The sequence below is a fragment of the Girardinichthys multiradiatus genome, chromosome 8 (assembly GCF_021462225.1).
Source record: "Girardinichthys multiradiatus isolate DD_20200921_A chromosome 8, DD_fGirMul_XY1, whole genome shotgun sequence".
Lineage (NCBI taxonomy): Eukaryota > Metazoa > Chordata > Actinopteri > Cyprinodontiformes > Goodeidae > Girardinichthys > Girardinichthys multiradiatus.
The window spans coordinates 10,968,639-10,984,838 of record NC_061801.1 but is presented as its reverse complement, the minus strand read 5'-3'; the positions used below and the strand labels follow the sequence as shown (position 1 = coordinate 10,984,838).

The window sequence follows — 16,200 nt, the reverse complement described above, 5'->3', positions numbered from 1 at the left end:
TGAATGTTTTTTAATTTGTCTCAAGCGCACTCGGACTTTGTTAAACCTCCTTTCCTCCTTCAGCCGACGTGCACGAGGAGCATAAACATCTACACGTGGGCAAATCCATGACGCAATTACGTACAGCACGTTCTGTCGGCCAATTGATGCATATAGCAAGCAAAGTGGACCAAAATTATGGAAGCAAATCGTTACCAGTTTGTATTCCTTTTTATCACATTGAGTAGAAACATTGCTTATGTTCTTTTCGTCTTAATGCTCGTGTATTTTCTGTTTTTATTATCTGACCCCCGGTATTTTTACAGTTCAAGAAAGCTTTCAGGTTAAATCGGTGTTGATGTAGATTTGTTAAACAAAACGCAAATACTTTATAAAGAGATTTACTGTTGGAACTTGAGAAATTGTAGATATGCTGTGATGAAACATAACTGTCATATAACTATTTCGTTTTTTAAATGACTAACCATTTTACATTCTTACTCAAGGTATGTACATTTGAATACCTTGACCAAAGATAAAAAAAAATCTCTGATAACGGGTGTGAAAACTCAAGTTGGTTCAATGAGGTAAGGTGTGTTTGGATATTAAGTGAAAGAAATATGTTTTCAAGCAAGGTAACTCTTTCAATAGAAAAAAAAAACACTTCATGCCGTGTTACTTGCAGACTCAGAACCCATTAAACAGGAAATCAAAAACTCCCTTAGGACTCTCAGGGTTTAAAACATGTCAGCACACAGTTAGTGCATCCAAGTTGTTCCCTTTTTGGAAAAGAGCATACTAACCATGTCAAAGTATTCTGTTACACTGGCACAAAACCTCACATCAAGTTTTAATCTCAACTCAAAAAGACACTTAAACACATTACCTTCTTATTTTTGTGACTAGTTAAATTATGACAAAAAGTGTTTTTTCCTCTTTTCTCTCATCTTAACTGTTCAGGTGGACAAAAAACCAAATCCTCCATCAAACATTTGGTTGCTACGTGGTATTTATACAATGAATTATATTTTTCAAGTTAATAAGTTGATAACGCAAAAGACAAAAAAAAAAAAAAAAGAAAGTGTGTCATTTGAATTTGGGCTACTTTTCTCTGATGCCCTTGAATAAAATCCAGTACAACCAACTGCTGTACTGAATTGGTAAATAGAGTCCACATGTGTGCAGTTTGTTTCAGCTGTTTTCTGATGGTTACACAGATTTGTTAGACAACTCATGTTTTAGATATTGGGAGTCATAAAGCCCATGGGAAGTCTGGTGGAGCAGCAGACATTAGCAGCTCAGGTGGAAGAATCTGTTGATAGGACAACTATTAGTTATGTACTCCACAAATCTGAGTTTGTGGAAGACAAGCACAACGCCATTGTTGTGAAGAAATCCACAAGTAGTCACAACTCATGTAGATTTACAGCAAACATATGGAGAAAGCCCTCCTGGTCATATAAACTCATCAACATGAATGACTTTTCTTCCACTTCACAATTATGCCCTACTTTGTACTGGCTTCAAACATTCAGTTCCAATAAAACACATGGTTGTGGTTGTAATATGACAAATTGTTAAAAATAAAACATGTAGGTCAAATGTTATGTATTAAACAGATTAGAAATCAGATTAGGTTGAATAGCTTGTCTTGTTTTTCTCTCCACGATTAAAATAAATAAATAAAATGCAAATTTGTTGCATAATTAGTTGCATATTCTCAGTTGTTTCTAAAAAAACCCACAACCCTCACATGCAGATCTGGTTTATTGGTAGCTTTTATTTGTTCATTTATAGTTTCACACAACATCAGGTACTGTTCAAGTGTTATAACATGAGTTTGAAGCTTGTAGTACAGTAATTTGACATGGTTTATGAACTGACTCATGAACATCTACTGCTGGTTGAGTCTTAAAAGATATTGTAAGACTTTTTTTTTTTTTTCACACAAAGTAAAAATAGTCCTGAAAAGGCAACAGACGGTCTAATCTTTTATGGTTTGTAAACCTGAGGGAATGTCACTCATTTTTTCATCTTTTAAGCAGAGGCTTTATTTCAGGGTATCAGGACGTTGGTGGGGCTCAGGCATTTTGGTTGGCCTTGTCAAAGAGAATCTTCAGCTGCTCCTCGGAGGTGGCTTCTCTTTGTTGCATCAGGTCGGCGTGTCCTTTGGTGACACCCCATCCATCAGGTTTGGACATGGATGGACAGAATGGACGCCCGGAGGCAGGCTTTAGTGTCTCCCAGTAATCGCGACGGGCCCTTTACAGAGGTGCGGATCATGTTAGTTTACACTTTGATGGTTTTATTATTCTGGCCAAAAAGGAAATAGGATAAAGCATAAGACTTTAGAGAAATATCTACCTTGCTCTGACCCAGGGCTTCGTATGCAATGCCAAGCCATCACCCCAGTTGCCGTGCTTCTCGGAGCCAGCAGGCAGGAAACCCCGCTCAGGTGACAGCTCCTCAGCCAGAGCACGGATGTGATAAGGCTCGAATCCACAGCAGCCGCCGATAAAACGGATGCCGGCGTTGTATGCTTCCCGGGCATATTTCTGCATGTCCCATCTGGTCAGGATCCTGGGCTCCAGAGCTGTCAGGAAACAAATGCAAAAAATCTTTCCTTGATGTTTATTGTCAGTATTTGCACTGAGAAAAAAAAATTACCTGACGTTTAAGCCCTCACCGAATGGGAACTCAGGAAGATCGATGAATCCCTGTTGGTTGCAGTCGGGGGTGTGGAAGCCCAGCGGCTGGGACATATAGTGGGCCTTCAGACCAGCCTTCTCCACTCCCTCCTTCATCAGCTTCACAGTCTTCACACAGGTCTCTGGGTCAAAGTGGCAGTTAATGCCAACAATCTGTGCCCCTGCAAAACAAATGAATAACTCTGTTGCTCTCTTTCCAGGCCATGTTTGTTCTTGGGTGAACAGGACTGCCTCCAGAAAGTTTTCAAATGGGTTGCAAGATGGAGGGCATTTACAATCTTAGGCTGACAAACCAAGACTAAAGGGCATAAAAGACTTTTATGAAGTTGCTACGTAAAATAAAGAAACCAATGTATAGTCATGTGAAAGAATTAGGAAACCCCATTAAACATTCAGTTCTTTAAGTGTTCATATAGTGATGTATATTCCGGTTCAGCAAAGCATCCACAAATCATGACACTTTGTTTCACAGCGGGTATTGTGTTCTTTTCCTGGAATGCTATATTTCGTTTATGCCAAGCATGTCCTCTGTTCTGGTTTGTAAATAATTCAGCTCTAGACTCATCTGTCTAAAGAAGTCCTGATCTGGAAACTATAGTCTGACCTTTATGTCTGAGTACAAGCTTCATCCTTGCACATCTCCCGTACAAGTTAAACTTGTGCAGTGTCTTTCTGATTCTACAAACGTGTACTTTTACATCAACAGTAGCAAGAGCCTGCTGCAGGTTCAGTGATGATGTATTTTTGGAGACCTCTTTTAGCATCTTGCAGTCTGCTTTCAGCGTGATTTTACTTGGACAGCCAGACGTGGGCATGCTAGGAGTAGTTGGTTTAAAATTCTTTTTGAGACCTCTTTCACCATGGTGTTTACACTTTAACACCCCGCAAACATCAAACTAAATGTCTTTAAACAGCGGAAAACTCCGTCAAAATGCTGAGTAACAATACTGTCATCATATGCACCTGATGTGATACACCTGTGTGTAATTGTAGCCATTTTAAGTAGGAATACCATTAATTTAATAAAAACACTTTGGTAAAAGTTTTAAAACGTTTTTACGTAAGTTATAGTAGTTTTTTTTTTTTGCTTGTATTAAATGTTCAGTACTGGTAAAAATTATTATAAATAGGGATATGTCCAAACATTTTAGAAAAATCACCTAGGATTTCATAAGGTGTCCTAACTCACTGTTTGCATAAAATAAATAAATGAATATATACAGACAACTCACTGATAACAATAAAAATAAATTAATATATGTTGCAACCTATAAGTAAATAAATAAATATGTGTTCCAACGGACTGAATTAAGCTTAAAAGACTGTATATCTGGCCAGGGGATGCCATTATATTCCGCCCACCAATCCCACTCCTGTTGACGTCACTGAAAGTACGGTGTTTGTTTGTTTGTTTGTTTTCTGAAATGCTTAATTGTAGTCCAAAAGCATTGTGACTGTGAGAAATGAACATTTACTGTTGATTTCTACCGTAATGTATCCAAATCACCAGTAGATGGCAGCACAAATCTACTATACAATGCAAAACAAACAGTAGCTACACCCTACAGATAATCACAGAAAGAAAATCCTCTGTGTACTGAGCACAAGGAAGTTCAGTGACGCCTATGGAGTTTTTAGTCTTTGAAATTGGCAAATATTTCATTAAGTAAGTAAGTAAGTATATTTTTATTTGTATAACCCCTATTAAATCTGAGGTTACATACTGTAAAATACAGGCAGACAAATAGGTAAAAACAACAATAGGAAATAGAACACAAACTACAGGCTACCCTACAGCGTTACATGTTAATGAAGTTTAGCTAGCATTTCATATAGGATGAATATTGTTTTCAAATGTGCTGATTTTTAGACAATAAGACAGTTATTATTGTGACATAAGGCTGGATTCAGCGGATGAAACATACAGGCCTGTATTAAAAAGAAAGCATAAAGCACTGCCAGGTCATAACCCATAATGTTGTTCATGTTGAAATCATCATGTGTGGGTAGATGATCTGCTTTATACCTGACGGGACAGGTTTCTCAAGTAGCAGACCAAAAAGACACAAGTGAAAGTCCTCAGGCATTTGGTTAAATATTATTTTTCCCTTAGGATCCTTAGGGACTGCGCAACAGAACTTCGGTCAGTGGTTTTATTTAGCTTTCTTGTTCTGAGTAAGGGTTTTGTATGGGGAAGTGTGGTCATCTGGACATACATGTCAAAATGCACAAGTCCATTCTTGTACTCATAATAATTAATATGTAAACAAGCTTTTTTGGCTGTGCAGCTAATTGACAGAGAGTTCCAAGTATGCACCCCTTCAACTTTTTCACATTTTGTCCCATTAAAACCACAAACGTCAATGTATTTTATTTGGATTTCATGTGATGGACCAACACAACCAAGTGTGGAATTATGAACTGGAAGGAGTGCATTTGTATTCAGTCCATCTGAGTCAATACTTTTCTATTACAGCAGCAAGACCTTTAGGATAGGTTTCTTCCAGCTTTGCACGTTTACCTCTATCCATCTTGCCATCAGCTCTGTTTAGGGAAGATTCCCTGTCCCTGCTAAATAATAGCATCACCACAGCATGAGGCTGCCACCAACATGCATCTCATTGGGCACAGTGATGTACAGTGTTAGGTTTCTGCCTCAAATAGTATTTTGCATGAATGCCTGAATGTCACATTTTGGTCTCATTTGATCAGAGCACCTTTTCCACATGGTTTCTAGGTGCCCTACATGGCAAACTTAAAACTAAAATTATTCTTTTGGTGTTCAGCAACTTTTCTTCTTGCCAGTCAGATTTGTAAGGTTGACGACTAATACCTGTCCTGTCAACCAATTCTTCCACCTGAGATTTTGGATTTCAGCAGCTCCTACTATGGGTCACTTTGGTGCTTCCCTGATTCTTTCACTCCTTTCCTAACTTGGCAGTTTAGGTTGATGTCTTTTTGGATTTCCAGTTGTGCAATCTTTCATGACACTTGCCTACTTATTTTCATTTTTTTATTTAATCAAGTGCAGTTAGTCAACACATCAGCATGCCTCTACGGAAATATGCCAAAGTTAGCATAATAGTTCATTTTCATCTGCAGTCCTAAATCAGATACTAAAAACTTAAAAATTTACAGTCACCTCAACATGTTTTAAGCTATACATAAAATCCTCAAAATAGTTTGATATAAAAAGTGAACACATAGCAAACACACCCTGTACGATAAATACAAGGTGAGTCTAGGTCCAGGGGAGAAAGAAATTAGATATTTATGTATTGGTACATACTGTTGCTGATTTTTTTAACCATTGTTTTTGTTGTTTTTCTAATGGTTGAGTAGTGGTCATAGTCCCAGACATTTACTGGAGATTTATTCCAGGAGTGTGCAGCTCTAACAGATAAATCCATCTAACTAAATCTGGTCCTGTGCCTCAGTGTATAGGGGTCTCCTCTGGTTTGGGCTCTGGTTTTTACTGTGTGATTGTCTTTTTAATAGATGAACTGATCAGGACTCTGTGACATTTTAAAAATGTGGTACATTGTTTTATTACCTAACCCTGCTTTAAAATTCTCTACAACCTTTTCACTTCTGTCTGGAGGCAAGTGTTTGTACTGAGTTCTCATTTTGGGGTATTAGATTAAAGAGGGCTTAACGCAAATTTAGGCCCCACTTTTCAGACTTTAATTAAAAAAACTAAGAAAATTATGAGTTCTTCTTCTTATATTTCACAACTAAGCACTACTTTGTGTTTGCTCATTCGCTAAAATCACAATGAAATATATCCAAGTTTGCAGTTGAAGCATGACAAGACGTTCAAAAGATCAAAGCACTTCAATTAAAATGATTAATAAATTAAAAAGATTAATAAACAAATCTGCATTAAAGTATAAGCAACAACTGGTTCCAAATAACTTTAAAATGTCACCTAGTTTAACTGGAAATGAGTACAAAACTGCCCTGATTTCACATTATCAGACAAGAAGCTCAGGGTGGAAGGTCCCTCTAGTCTGGGGTCTTAAGATCATAGTAATTATCAGGGAAAATATGGCATTAACATGTGTCAAGGATGATTGGGTTGGCTAGTCTTTTGTACTGTTTGTGAAGACTCCATTCTTCATTCCTGCACAACTCTAATTTTGTGGCACTAAACTAAATCTGTCTCCAATGACCTCTGAGAGAAGAAACATTGGCAGCTTTAAAGCCTCAATACCCTCATTCCTGTCCATATACTGCTATCTGTGGCCTAGAAACTAAACTCAGAAATTTCATCAACAGAACCTTGTAATATGAAGACCTAAAGCTACACTGGTGAATTCTGTGTGTAACACAAGACATGGTCACATTAAATCACAGTGCTCACATAATGTGGTCATGGTTGGAACAGCATCGGGGTCTGAAAAATCGCTGTACCTGCTTTAACGAGCCTGACGGCACATTCCCCAGGACTGACTCCATTCAGGTCTCCCTCAGGTCCAATGCACAGAGTTGCAGCCACGGGCTTTCCAGTGGTCTTCAGAACCTGGACCGCCCACTTGGCCTCCTCCACATGCTCGAAGTACTGAACAAAAGTATTAGTATTAGTTCTACTGATGTTTAAGGCTCCTATCAGGTTGTCCTTTTAGATTTTTGGAATACATCTTTAGGACAACCAGTAACTTTTCACTTAGGATGTGACAAGTTACAGCAGACCCCACAATTATAGGCACCCCTGGTAAAGATGTGAACAAAAGCCTTAGAATAATTTGTTGTTCAAGAAATGCTAATCTGCACAATATCTTTATTTAATATGTCCTGGTATGTCAAAGAGTTCATGATGTCACACTCTTACAAGTTTTCCAAGGGGTCTTTAGCTGGAAAAACTGGCCCACAGCATCATAGATCCTCTACCGTACTTAACAGTGGGCATATCTGGGTGCTTTTTCGTGTATTCATATTTTGTTTTAATGTCAAATCCACCTTAAGTGTTTGTTTGTGAAAAGCTAAATCGAAGTCTCATTTAAAAAGCTCATAATATCAGTTGAAGTCCCACTAGTGTTTGCCAAAGTCGACATATTTGCGTGTAGGAAATTAGTACAGAAAAAGCTTTTTTCTTGCAACTTTCCTAAACAACCAGTTGGCATGTAAATAGAGTTTAATGGTTTTTATGGTCCCATCAAGGACCTTAGGAGATTATTATTTTAACCTCCATTGCCATACTCCTACTGTGACGATAAATTTGGGCCCTAATCTAGTCTTGTTTGACACATTTAAGATTGTTTTATTCATTAATATCATTGCTCAACCATATATATAAGGGGACATTTTCAACCAAACAGCTACTTTCTTTCTTTCTTCTTCCAATACCCACACATGCTTTACTTGAAAGGCATGTTCTCTTGCCTTTTCCCTTTTGAGGAATAGTTAATTTAAATAGGCCTCCCTCATCACCCGCACCCCAATCAAAGCTCCAAATGTTCATGCATTGTCTTCATGCATAAACTATCAAAAAAAAGTTATGAAAAAACAAATCCACAATGAGGTCATAATACTAAAACTATTTCCAAAGCCATATAGAAATGTTTATCCACTACCGGAATGTTAGGTAGCTCATACCTTGGTGGAAAAGGTACCAAAACATGATCTGTAAGAGCAGAGCGATATGGAGGAATTCTGTAGCTGTCTGAAAAATTTCTCTGTCCATCGCTCTCAGGTAGTTGAATGTTTAAGAAGGTTTCTTGTCATCTTTATGCAAGCAAATGATAGGATTTTCTTGTTCGTGTCAAAAACTTGCCTTGCAAAGACTGCTTGCAAGTCAAGTGTGCTCCAATGCATCAGGTCTTAGTGTAAGTGGCTCATCACAGAGAAATGCTGCTTTAAAGAACCAGAAAACAGAAAGTGGAATAGCATTTACTCTCAAATTCTGAAGGAAGGCTGTTTTGCTTACGTGTGGTTTGGTTTTGATGGCTACCATTTGCTTAACATTGGAAGGCAGTGAAAGTATAGACTACTAGGTATTAATGAGACTTGTATGATTGCATCCAGCCCTTGAAAGAAGGCCTTTGTAGGCTTTTGTGATTGAAGGCTTTTTAGCTTCACTTTACAGATGAAATACCTGTATTTCATCTTTTCATTTCTTATCAACATCAGCTATATCACGGGTTTGTTACATACCTCTGCAATCAAGAAGTCCACGTTTTTCTTGACAAAGACATCGATCTGCTTCTTGAAGATGGCCTTGACATCCTCCTCACTCTTACAGCTTAGGTATGAAGGCGTCTGGGAGACTCCTCCTGCCACCAGAGCATCCCCCTCGTTGGCCACCTCCCTGGCCAGATCACAAGCTGCCTCGTTTATTTGTTGCCCCTGAAGTTCACGAGGAGAAAAATAAATGCTTTACTTTTCCTTTTAATTTAAGAGCTACCTTCATCTTTTGAGACCTTGGAGAAGCTCAAATTACAATGTCTTGCAAAAGTATTCAAGCCCATAGAACTGTTACATATTTTATCACATTACAACTACAACCTTCAACATATTTTATTGGGATTCCATGTGATAGACCAACACAACGTGGAAAAGGATACTTTCTGTAGCAACTAATAATGTAATATTGTACTTTATCAAGTCCCCAGAGACCCCAAAGCGCTAAATACTAAAAATCATACAAGTATAATAATAATAAAAATAATAATAATGCTCAATAACCTAATAACTTGTCAATAATATAATAAAGGTTTTGAACCAAAAATGTAATAGAATTTTGCCAATAATGTAACAAGTTATTATGCTATTGAAGTAGCATTGAAAAAATGTAGTGACAACAGCTGATGATGAAACTAATAGGACTAGAGTTCTTGATAATGAAAAGAAATCTTGCAGCTTCCTTCAACTAACTTAGATATGTATTTTCATAATTTTATGTATGGATAAATATTTTTTTTTTTACCATGAAATGCATTTGTTTGTCAGATAAATTCCTGGAATGTGCTGGAAGTCAGCTTACTATATTATTGGTAATTTATTACTATTTTATTATGTTTGAAAATTACCAAAATCATTTTACGTAATGACAGGTAGCACTTAATCGGTTGGTACACATGGTTTTCAAATTTTTTGCACAACTCCTACCACTTGCGACTGTGCCTCAGGAGTGTGTCCTGTAAACTCCTGCCCCGTCCCTCTCAGTCGTTGTCTCCTTGGGCAAGACACTTTACTTGCCTTGCCTGCTGATGATGGTCAGAAGGCCCGGTAGCGGCAATTGTATGGCAGCCCCGTTTCTGTCAGTCTGTTCCAGGGCAGCTGTGGCTACAATGTAGCTTACCAGTGTCAGTGTGTGAACGGGTGGATGACTGATTGTAGTGTGAAGCGCTTTGGAGCAATCGGATTTGATAAAGGTCTATACAAGTGCCGGCCATTTACCATAAAAATAGAGGCATCCACAGCAACACCAAGGAGAACAGTCAAGAGGCTTGTGGTAACTCTGGAGGAGCTACAGAGATCAACAGCTCAGGTGGGAAAATCTGTTGACAGGACAACTGTTAGTTGGGCACACCATGAATCTGGCTTTTAAGAGTGGCAAGAAGAAATCTACTGATGAATGAAAGCCGTAAGATGTCACATGTGCATTTTCTCGTAAGTCACACAGGGGACACAGCATGTAGAAGAAGGTGCTGGGGTCAGATGAGACCAAAACTAAATAAGAGGCAAAAAAAAAACATGTACATCATGCTGAAACCACCATTACCACTGTGATACATGGGCGTGGCAGCATCATGCTGTGGCGATGATTTCTTTGAGCAGAGACAGGGAAGTTGGTCAGAGTTCGGGGTAAGATGGATGGAGCTAAATACAAGCCAAAATCAGGAAGAAAACCTGTGGAAACTGTAAATGACTTGAGACTGAGGTGGAGGTTTACCCAGCAGGATGGCGAACCCTAAACATACAGAGTTACCCTGAAAGGATGTAGATCATGTGAAATGATGATATCATGATATCCATATGTTGGAATGGCCCAGACAAAGTCCAGACCAACAATCCAACAGAAGATCGGTGGCATAAGTTAACAGACCCTCTCCACTCAATCTGACGGAGGCTGCGCTATTTTGCAAAGAAACATTTCTGTGTGCATGTGTGCAAAACGTGTGAAAAAGCGCTGCGAAAAACGTGCAGCTGTAGATGCAGTATTACACAAGTTCAGGAAGTATGAATACTTTTGCAAGGCAGTGGAATTCTAACTCACAGTGAAGCGCTGCGTGTTCCCCCTGTTCTCCAGTTTATCGTCGCTCGCATAGAAGGTGAAGGTCTGCATGACATTAGAGCCAGCCCTTAGGAACTCTCTGTGCAGCTGCCGCACTGGAACAACACGGTTCTGTTAACGCATAATCTTAACTAGATTCATATGTTCAAAGATAAACATTTAGCCTACCTGCTTCAGGGTATTCGGCTGCAGCCTCAGGAGTCCACGGTCCCGCTTTCACATAACCTCTCTTCTCCAGGGCAAAGACAAACCCACCGTCTCCGATAACCAACTCTCCTGCATCCAGGCGCTCCAAAATGCTCTGCATGCGCCACGCGAAAGTGGCGGTTAAAATGCAAAATAAAACCCTTGTCAATGTTATTTTAAAAAAATGCACACGCCTGCAAGAGAAAGAGTAACATTTAAAACTAAATTGTGCACATTACCGTGCGCCCTTACTTTCTTTGCTCCAGCTGGTGCCATGGTCTCTGCGGACGTCTCTTTTCAGCTACACCACTCCTCCGAGTCTGGGAAAGGGATCCGCGAAGGCATTCGTGCTGCATTTATAGCCCAAAATGGGAGCGCAGCCCTTTAAGTCACTGCAAGAACGCCTGCTTTCCGCCCTCACAGCGCATCTTTCCAACACCTTCCCCTCCTATAACTGCAACTTTGCGCAAAACACCCCTGTTGTTTGAAAAAAACAAATTCGTTTTGGCTCTTATTCTGTTGTTCACATATTTGTGGATGAAGGATCTCAGTATAATATTGCAAACACGTGGCAGAGTTTCTTTCTTTCTTGAGTATGTAATGGCTCTGACATGATGGTGCAAACCGAAACCCCACATGCCAGAAAAGCACAGTGAAAAAGATACACCCAGTCTTGAAAATCCTGACCCTGCAGCATGCACCTACTTTAGCTCATGCTTAGACTACTAAGGCTTTGGCCTTATTTTACTGACTGACACAAACTGTTTTCCCTACTGGGAAACCTGTAGAAAGTAACTGAGCAAGCCCTTACTTTCTTACAGCAAGGTGGCCTAATACCAAAAACAAACACTGAAAGAAAACTGTGTGGTTTTACAAATAGTATAAAAGTTAAATTAATCTCAAACTGCATATTAAACAATGTATGTGCAGCGCAGAACAAGTCAGTTTGCATTTGACCAGTCTGAGCAATTTAGACTTTGAGATGGGGATGATCAAATGCAATATGATTCAATGATGATACTGTCCAGTGGAGTAAATGTTCACCAATAATAAAACCCCAGCTTGGTAATTAAGTATGGATTACCACTGCAGGATTTTTCAAAAAACTAAGTTTTAAAAAGCACACTAAAAACCCAATCGAAACTGCTTTCTGTGTATTCAGGTTCATGACATCACAACAGGCACAACAATCAAGCTAACCGCTACGGTGAATGGGCAAAACTTCAGGATCTGGAGACATCCTCTACCTGCTATTAACACTCTACCAACACTAGGTGCCGCCAGTAGGAGATTGCCGAGGACTCACAGGTGTGGCTCATTGGTTCATCAGTTTTGTGAAAGAAGATTGGATATCTTTTCTCTGAACTAGAAGCACTAACTTCCTCCTGTTTGCCCGTTCCATGTGTGACTTCCGGCTGATCCGATCAAGACCCAAATCTCTGTTTGTTGTGTGGACTCCTCCCTGGACCCGGACTGAACCTGGCTGGTAATCCGTGATCCTCTGGTGCCCCCCCCCCCTCCGGTAAGAGGAGATCCTGTCAAACCCCTCCGGCATTCTTCACTCGAAGCTTCCATCTGCGGCTGCCGTAGAACCGGGCCCTCTCCCTGGCGGATTCCACGCCCCCACCAGTGAGACACGCTGACCTTTAGGCCACATTCTGAGGTTCAGTTTCTAACTGTTTTCCCTTTGTTTCACGCAGTGACTGGGATTAGGCTCGCAGCTCTCCATTTAGTGCCTTATCGTGTTTCAATAAACTTCAACTAAACTGTTCTTGTTTTCTGAGTGTCTCTGCATGTGGGTTAAGTCGGCAATAAGAACCATGACAGGCGGATTCATTTAAGCTCCATTTGTCCTGATCCTCAGGTGTTTGGGTTTTGTTTGTGTTTTTCTTGTTGTTTAGTTATGTTCTTAAGGTCTTGCCATATACAGTTATTTTTTTGCCATTAGGATTTTGCCACATTAGTTTATTCCTTTGTGTTTAGTTTCCTAATTCATTCTTGTTTTCTGTTCTTTGTGCATTTGGAATTTTCTCTCCGTTCAGTGTTAGTCTTTTGGCCTTGTTTAGAAGTTTATTTGTGTCTTAGTTCTGCTCCTTCAGTGTTAATTAGTTTCCCCCCCTCAGCTTCCCTGCTTTCATTCTACCACAGCTGTTCCACAACCACCCTGATAAGCTCACCGGGTTCCCATGTCATTTTCAACCTCTGCCCCAGTTTTGTTTTGCATCGTTCCTCACTGAATTCTCCTATTATGTTCTTCTGTGTTCCTTGTCCTGCTCACCCCCTGTTACTCCTAGAAGCTCTTCTTGTTTATTAGGCCCGAGCAGCAAAGCAGCTGCGAAGGCCTATTGTAATTATTATAGTTATTACAACTCAGCAAAACTCTACTCATCTCAACCACTCTCAGTCTAAGCTTTTAGGCTCCAATTATGGGCCTTATTATTGCCAGACCTTTACATCGATTACATCACTTAAATATAACCTATCTGACAACATGAAGTAGGCCAAAAGACCTTAAAAAAACAACACATCATGCCCTGAGCTAAAGAAATTTAAGAACTGGCAAAAATAAAAATAAAAAACACTGAAAGCTATCATTCTGGACAACTTTGCATGGCTTTGGGACTCGACACTACAGTAAGGGTCATTATTCACACATGGAGAAAACATGGAATAGTGTTGAACCTTCCCAGGAGAGGCTGACCTACCAAATTTACTCCAAGATTGTATTAAGGTCAACAAAGAACCCAGAACTACATCTAAAGCACTGCAGACACCACTTGATACAGTAATGTTCAGTATTCCTGATTCTACAAGAAGACTTACAACAACTGAAGCATAAATTCTGCTCCATACCAAAACATCCTGTAGGACGATATCAGATTGTGACCTTGAGCTCACACTTGGGTTAGGTAGCAGGACAATGATCCAAAGCACACCAGCAAGTCCAGCTCTGTATAACTGGAAATATGTCAACTGAATGTTTAGAAGTGATCAGAATCTGGGCTTAGATCCGACTGATATAGTGGCATCATCTTAAACAGGCCTTGAGGAACTTGAGGAACATTTTCCCCACCTCTGCTGCTGCTGTTTTGTCAATTATTTGCAGGTCAGAGTTGCAATGAACTGTTGTAGAGGAAATTGTGCTTTTTAGATGATCAGTTTATACAAATAACATATTGTGTTTGACTAAATCCGTTGGGTATGTTTTTTGTTTGTATAAAATATACCTTAAACTTGAAAAAAAAAGAGGATTTCTTAAAACGGATCATGGTTTCTTTATACGTAAAGAATATTCTCAACTCTCGGTCAAAAATGGAATATGTTAGCATTTATGTTTCACAAAACTGACTAATAAACAGAAAACATTAATCAGTTAAGAAACATGTTTATAAATTAAACGGTTGGTAATTTAGGCTATTTAAGAACATGATGTTAAACATGCAGATCTTCTTAGTAAAAGGCTAGTTTTAGTTTTGTAATATATAATAAGGAAAGCCCAAAATGCAAAACAGCTCATCCCTCTTAAAACAAAAGAGTAAACAGTATAAGAGTATCCTAGTAACAAAAATATTCTAAATGTGGTTAAAATTAGAACAGACAGCAGGGGCCTATGAAAAGGTTTAATGCCTTATCCAATCACTATGGACCCCTTTTTAAAAGTTTTATATATTTTTGGCCACTCAATAAAATGTTGCCACATGTTAAACAGTTACAGGTTTAGAAAACATTTAGAAACCAAATAATTTCCATGTCTCAGAATTACCGAGTCAAAGTCCAGACCTAAATCAATTTGAGAACCCGAGGCAGGACTTGAAATTTGATGACCACAGAAATGTTCTTGCAATCGGACTGAGCTTGAGCTATTGGTCAAAGAGGAATGTGCAAAAAAAGCTAGTCTCTAGATGTGCAAAGCTAGTACAAACGTAACCCTTAAGATTTGCAGCTGCAACTGCATTAAAAGGTGGCTCTACAAACTACTGACTTAAGGGGGCTGCATACAAATGCATGCCACATGTTTTAGATTTTTATTTGTCAGAAACTTTTAAAACCGTATCTCATCATCCTTTCACTTGCTCCATCACATAAAATCCCAAAAAATGCGATGTGATTGTAATGTGGCAAAATATAAAAAAGGTTTATACTTGAATACGTGAATACTTTCGTGACCGTATGAAGGTGTGGTATCTGACAAAATGTATTGTTTCTCTCGGTTGTTCACTGACATACAGAATATGCTGAACACAAATGCCTAATGTCTAATGTTGTGCGTTGGTTTAGCATGACAACAAAAAAATAGTAGAGGACAGGGGTAACAAGAAACAAGCACATCAGTCCAGATTACCATGGCAATGCCCTCCTGAGGTGAAGCAACCCAGACCAATTCCACACACTGAGTCCAGGCAACCTGTCAACAGAAAGCTAAGGAGAAACCAAAAAACAAAGCTTGCCCACTGAAGGAGGCACCTCCGTGCTCTAGAATTTCAACTAGAAGTAAATAAAATAACATAGAATATAAAATAAAGCAAAAAATCTGAATGGTCAAAAATCCCATAGCAGTAATGGTTTTTGTGTAGGTAAATACAAACTAAACAGACTGCAGGCTGATAATTCTGTCATCTGAAGATTTATCTATCATTTTAAACCTAATTCTTAATATTTTAGTCAATGTAATTTTGGCATTTAGACATTTCATTAGAAGTGAGACAAATATGAGACATGGACCCATAAATATGTTCAAATTCATACTGCTGAATGCAAAATAAAGCTGATATGGTCATAGAACGCCATGGAGTCTAAATGCAAGATTTAAGGTTCAGTCCGCAGTCTCTCACCCAGGTTGCGACATCTTCCACCTGCTTAAGTTGGAAAAGTCTAACTTTCATACCAACTTTTTTGACTAATAAATTGTGAATATTTGCTTCTTTCTCACACAGGCCTCCCTGTCTCTATGAGTCTCTATGAGTCCCTGTCTCTTTATCACTGAATACACATTACCAAGCAGTTAAGAGAGGGATTTCCATCAAGCTTTTCAGTTGCAGTTATCAGGAAACACATCCAGTACAAACCTGCTGCAACTGTTCCAGCTGGGTT

The 16,200-nt window shown here is 39.0% G+C and overlaps 1 protein-coding gene across 1 annotated transcript; it reads right to left on the bottom strand.

Annotated features, from left to right (window-relative positions):
• Positions 1–1,739: 1,739 nt before the first annotated feature.
• On the bottom strand, positions 1,740–11,522 carry bhmt (betaine-homocysteine methyltransferase). The gene is made up of 8 exons (XM_047373607.1): positions 11,362–11,522; positions 11,092–11,224; positions 10,906–11,018; positions 8,841–9,032; positions 7,101–7,248; positions 2,666–2,848; positions 2,344–2,572; positions 1,740–2,241 (listed from the first exon to the last, which is right to left on the bottom strand). The coding sequence occupies exons 1-8, from the start codon at positions 11,383–11,385 to the stop codon at positions 2,061–2,063; spliced, it is 1,203 nt and encodes a 400-aa protein (XP_047229563.1). The 5' UTR covers positions 11,386–11,522; the 3' UTR covers positions 1,740–2,060.
• Between the last annotated feature and the right edge of the window lie 4,678 nt (positions 11,523–16,200).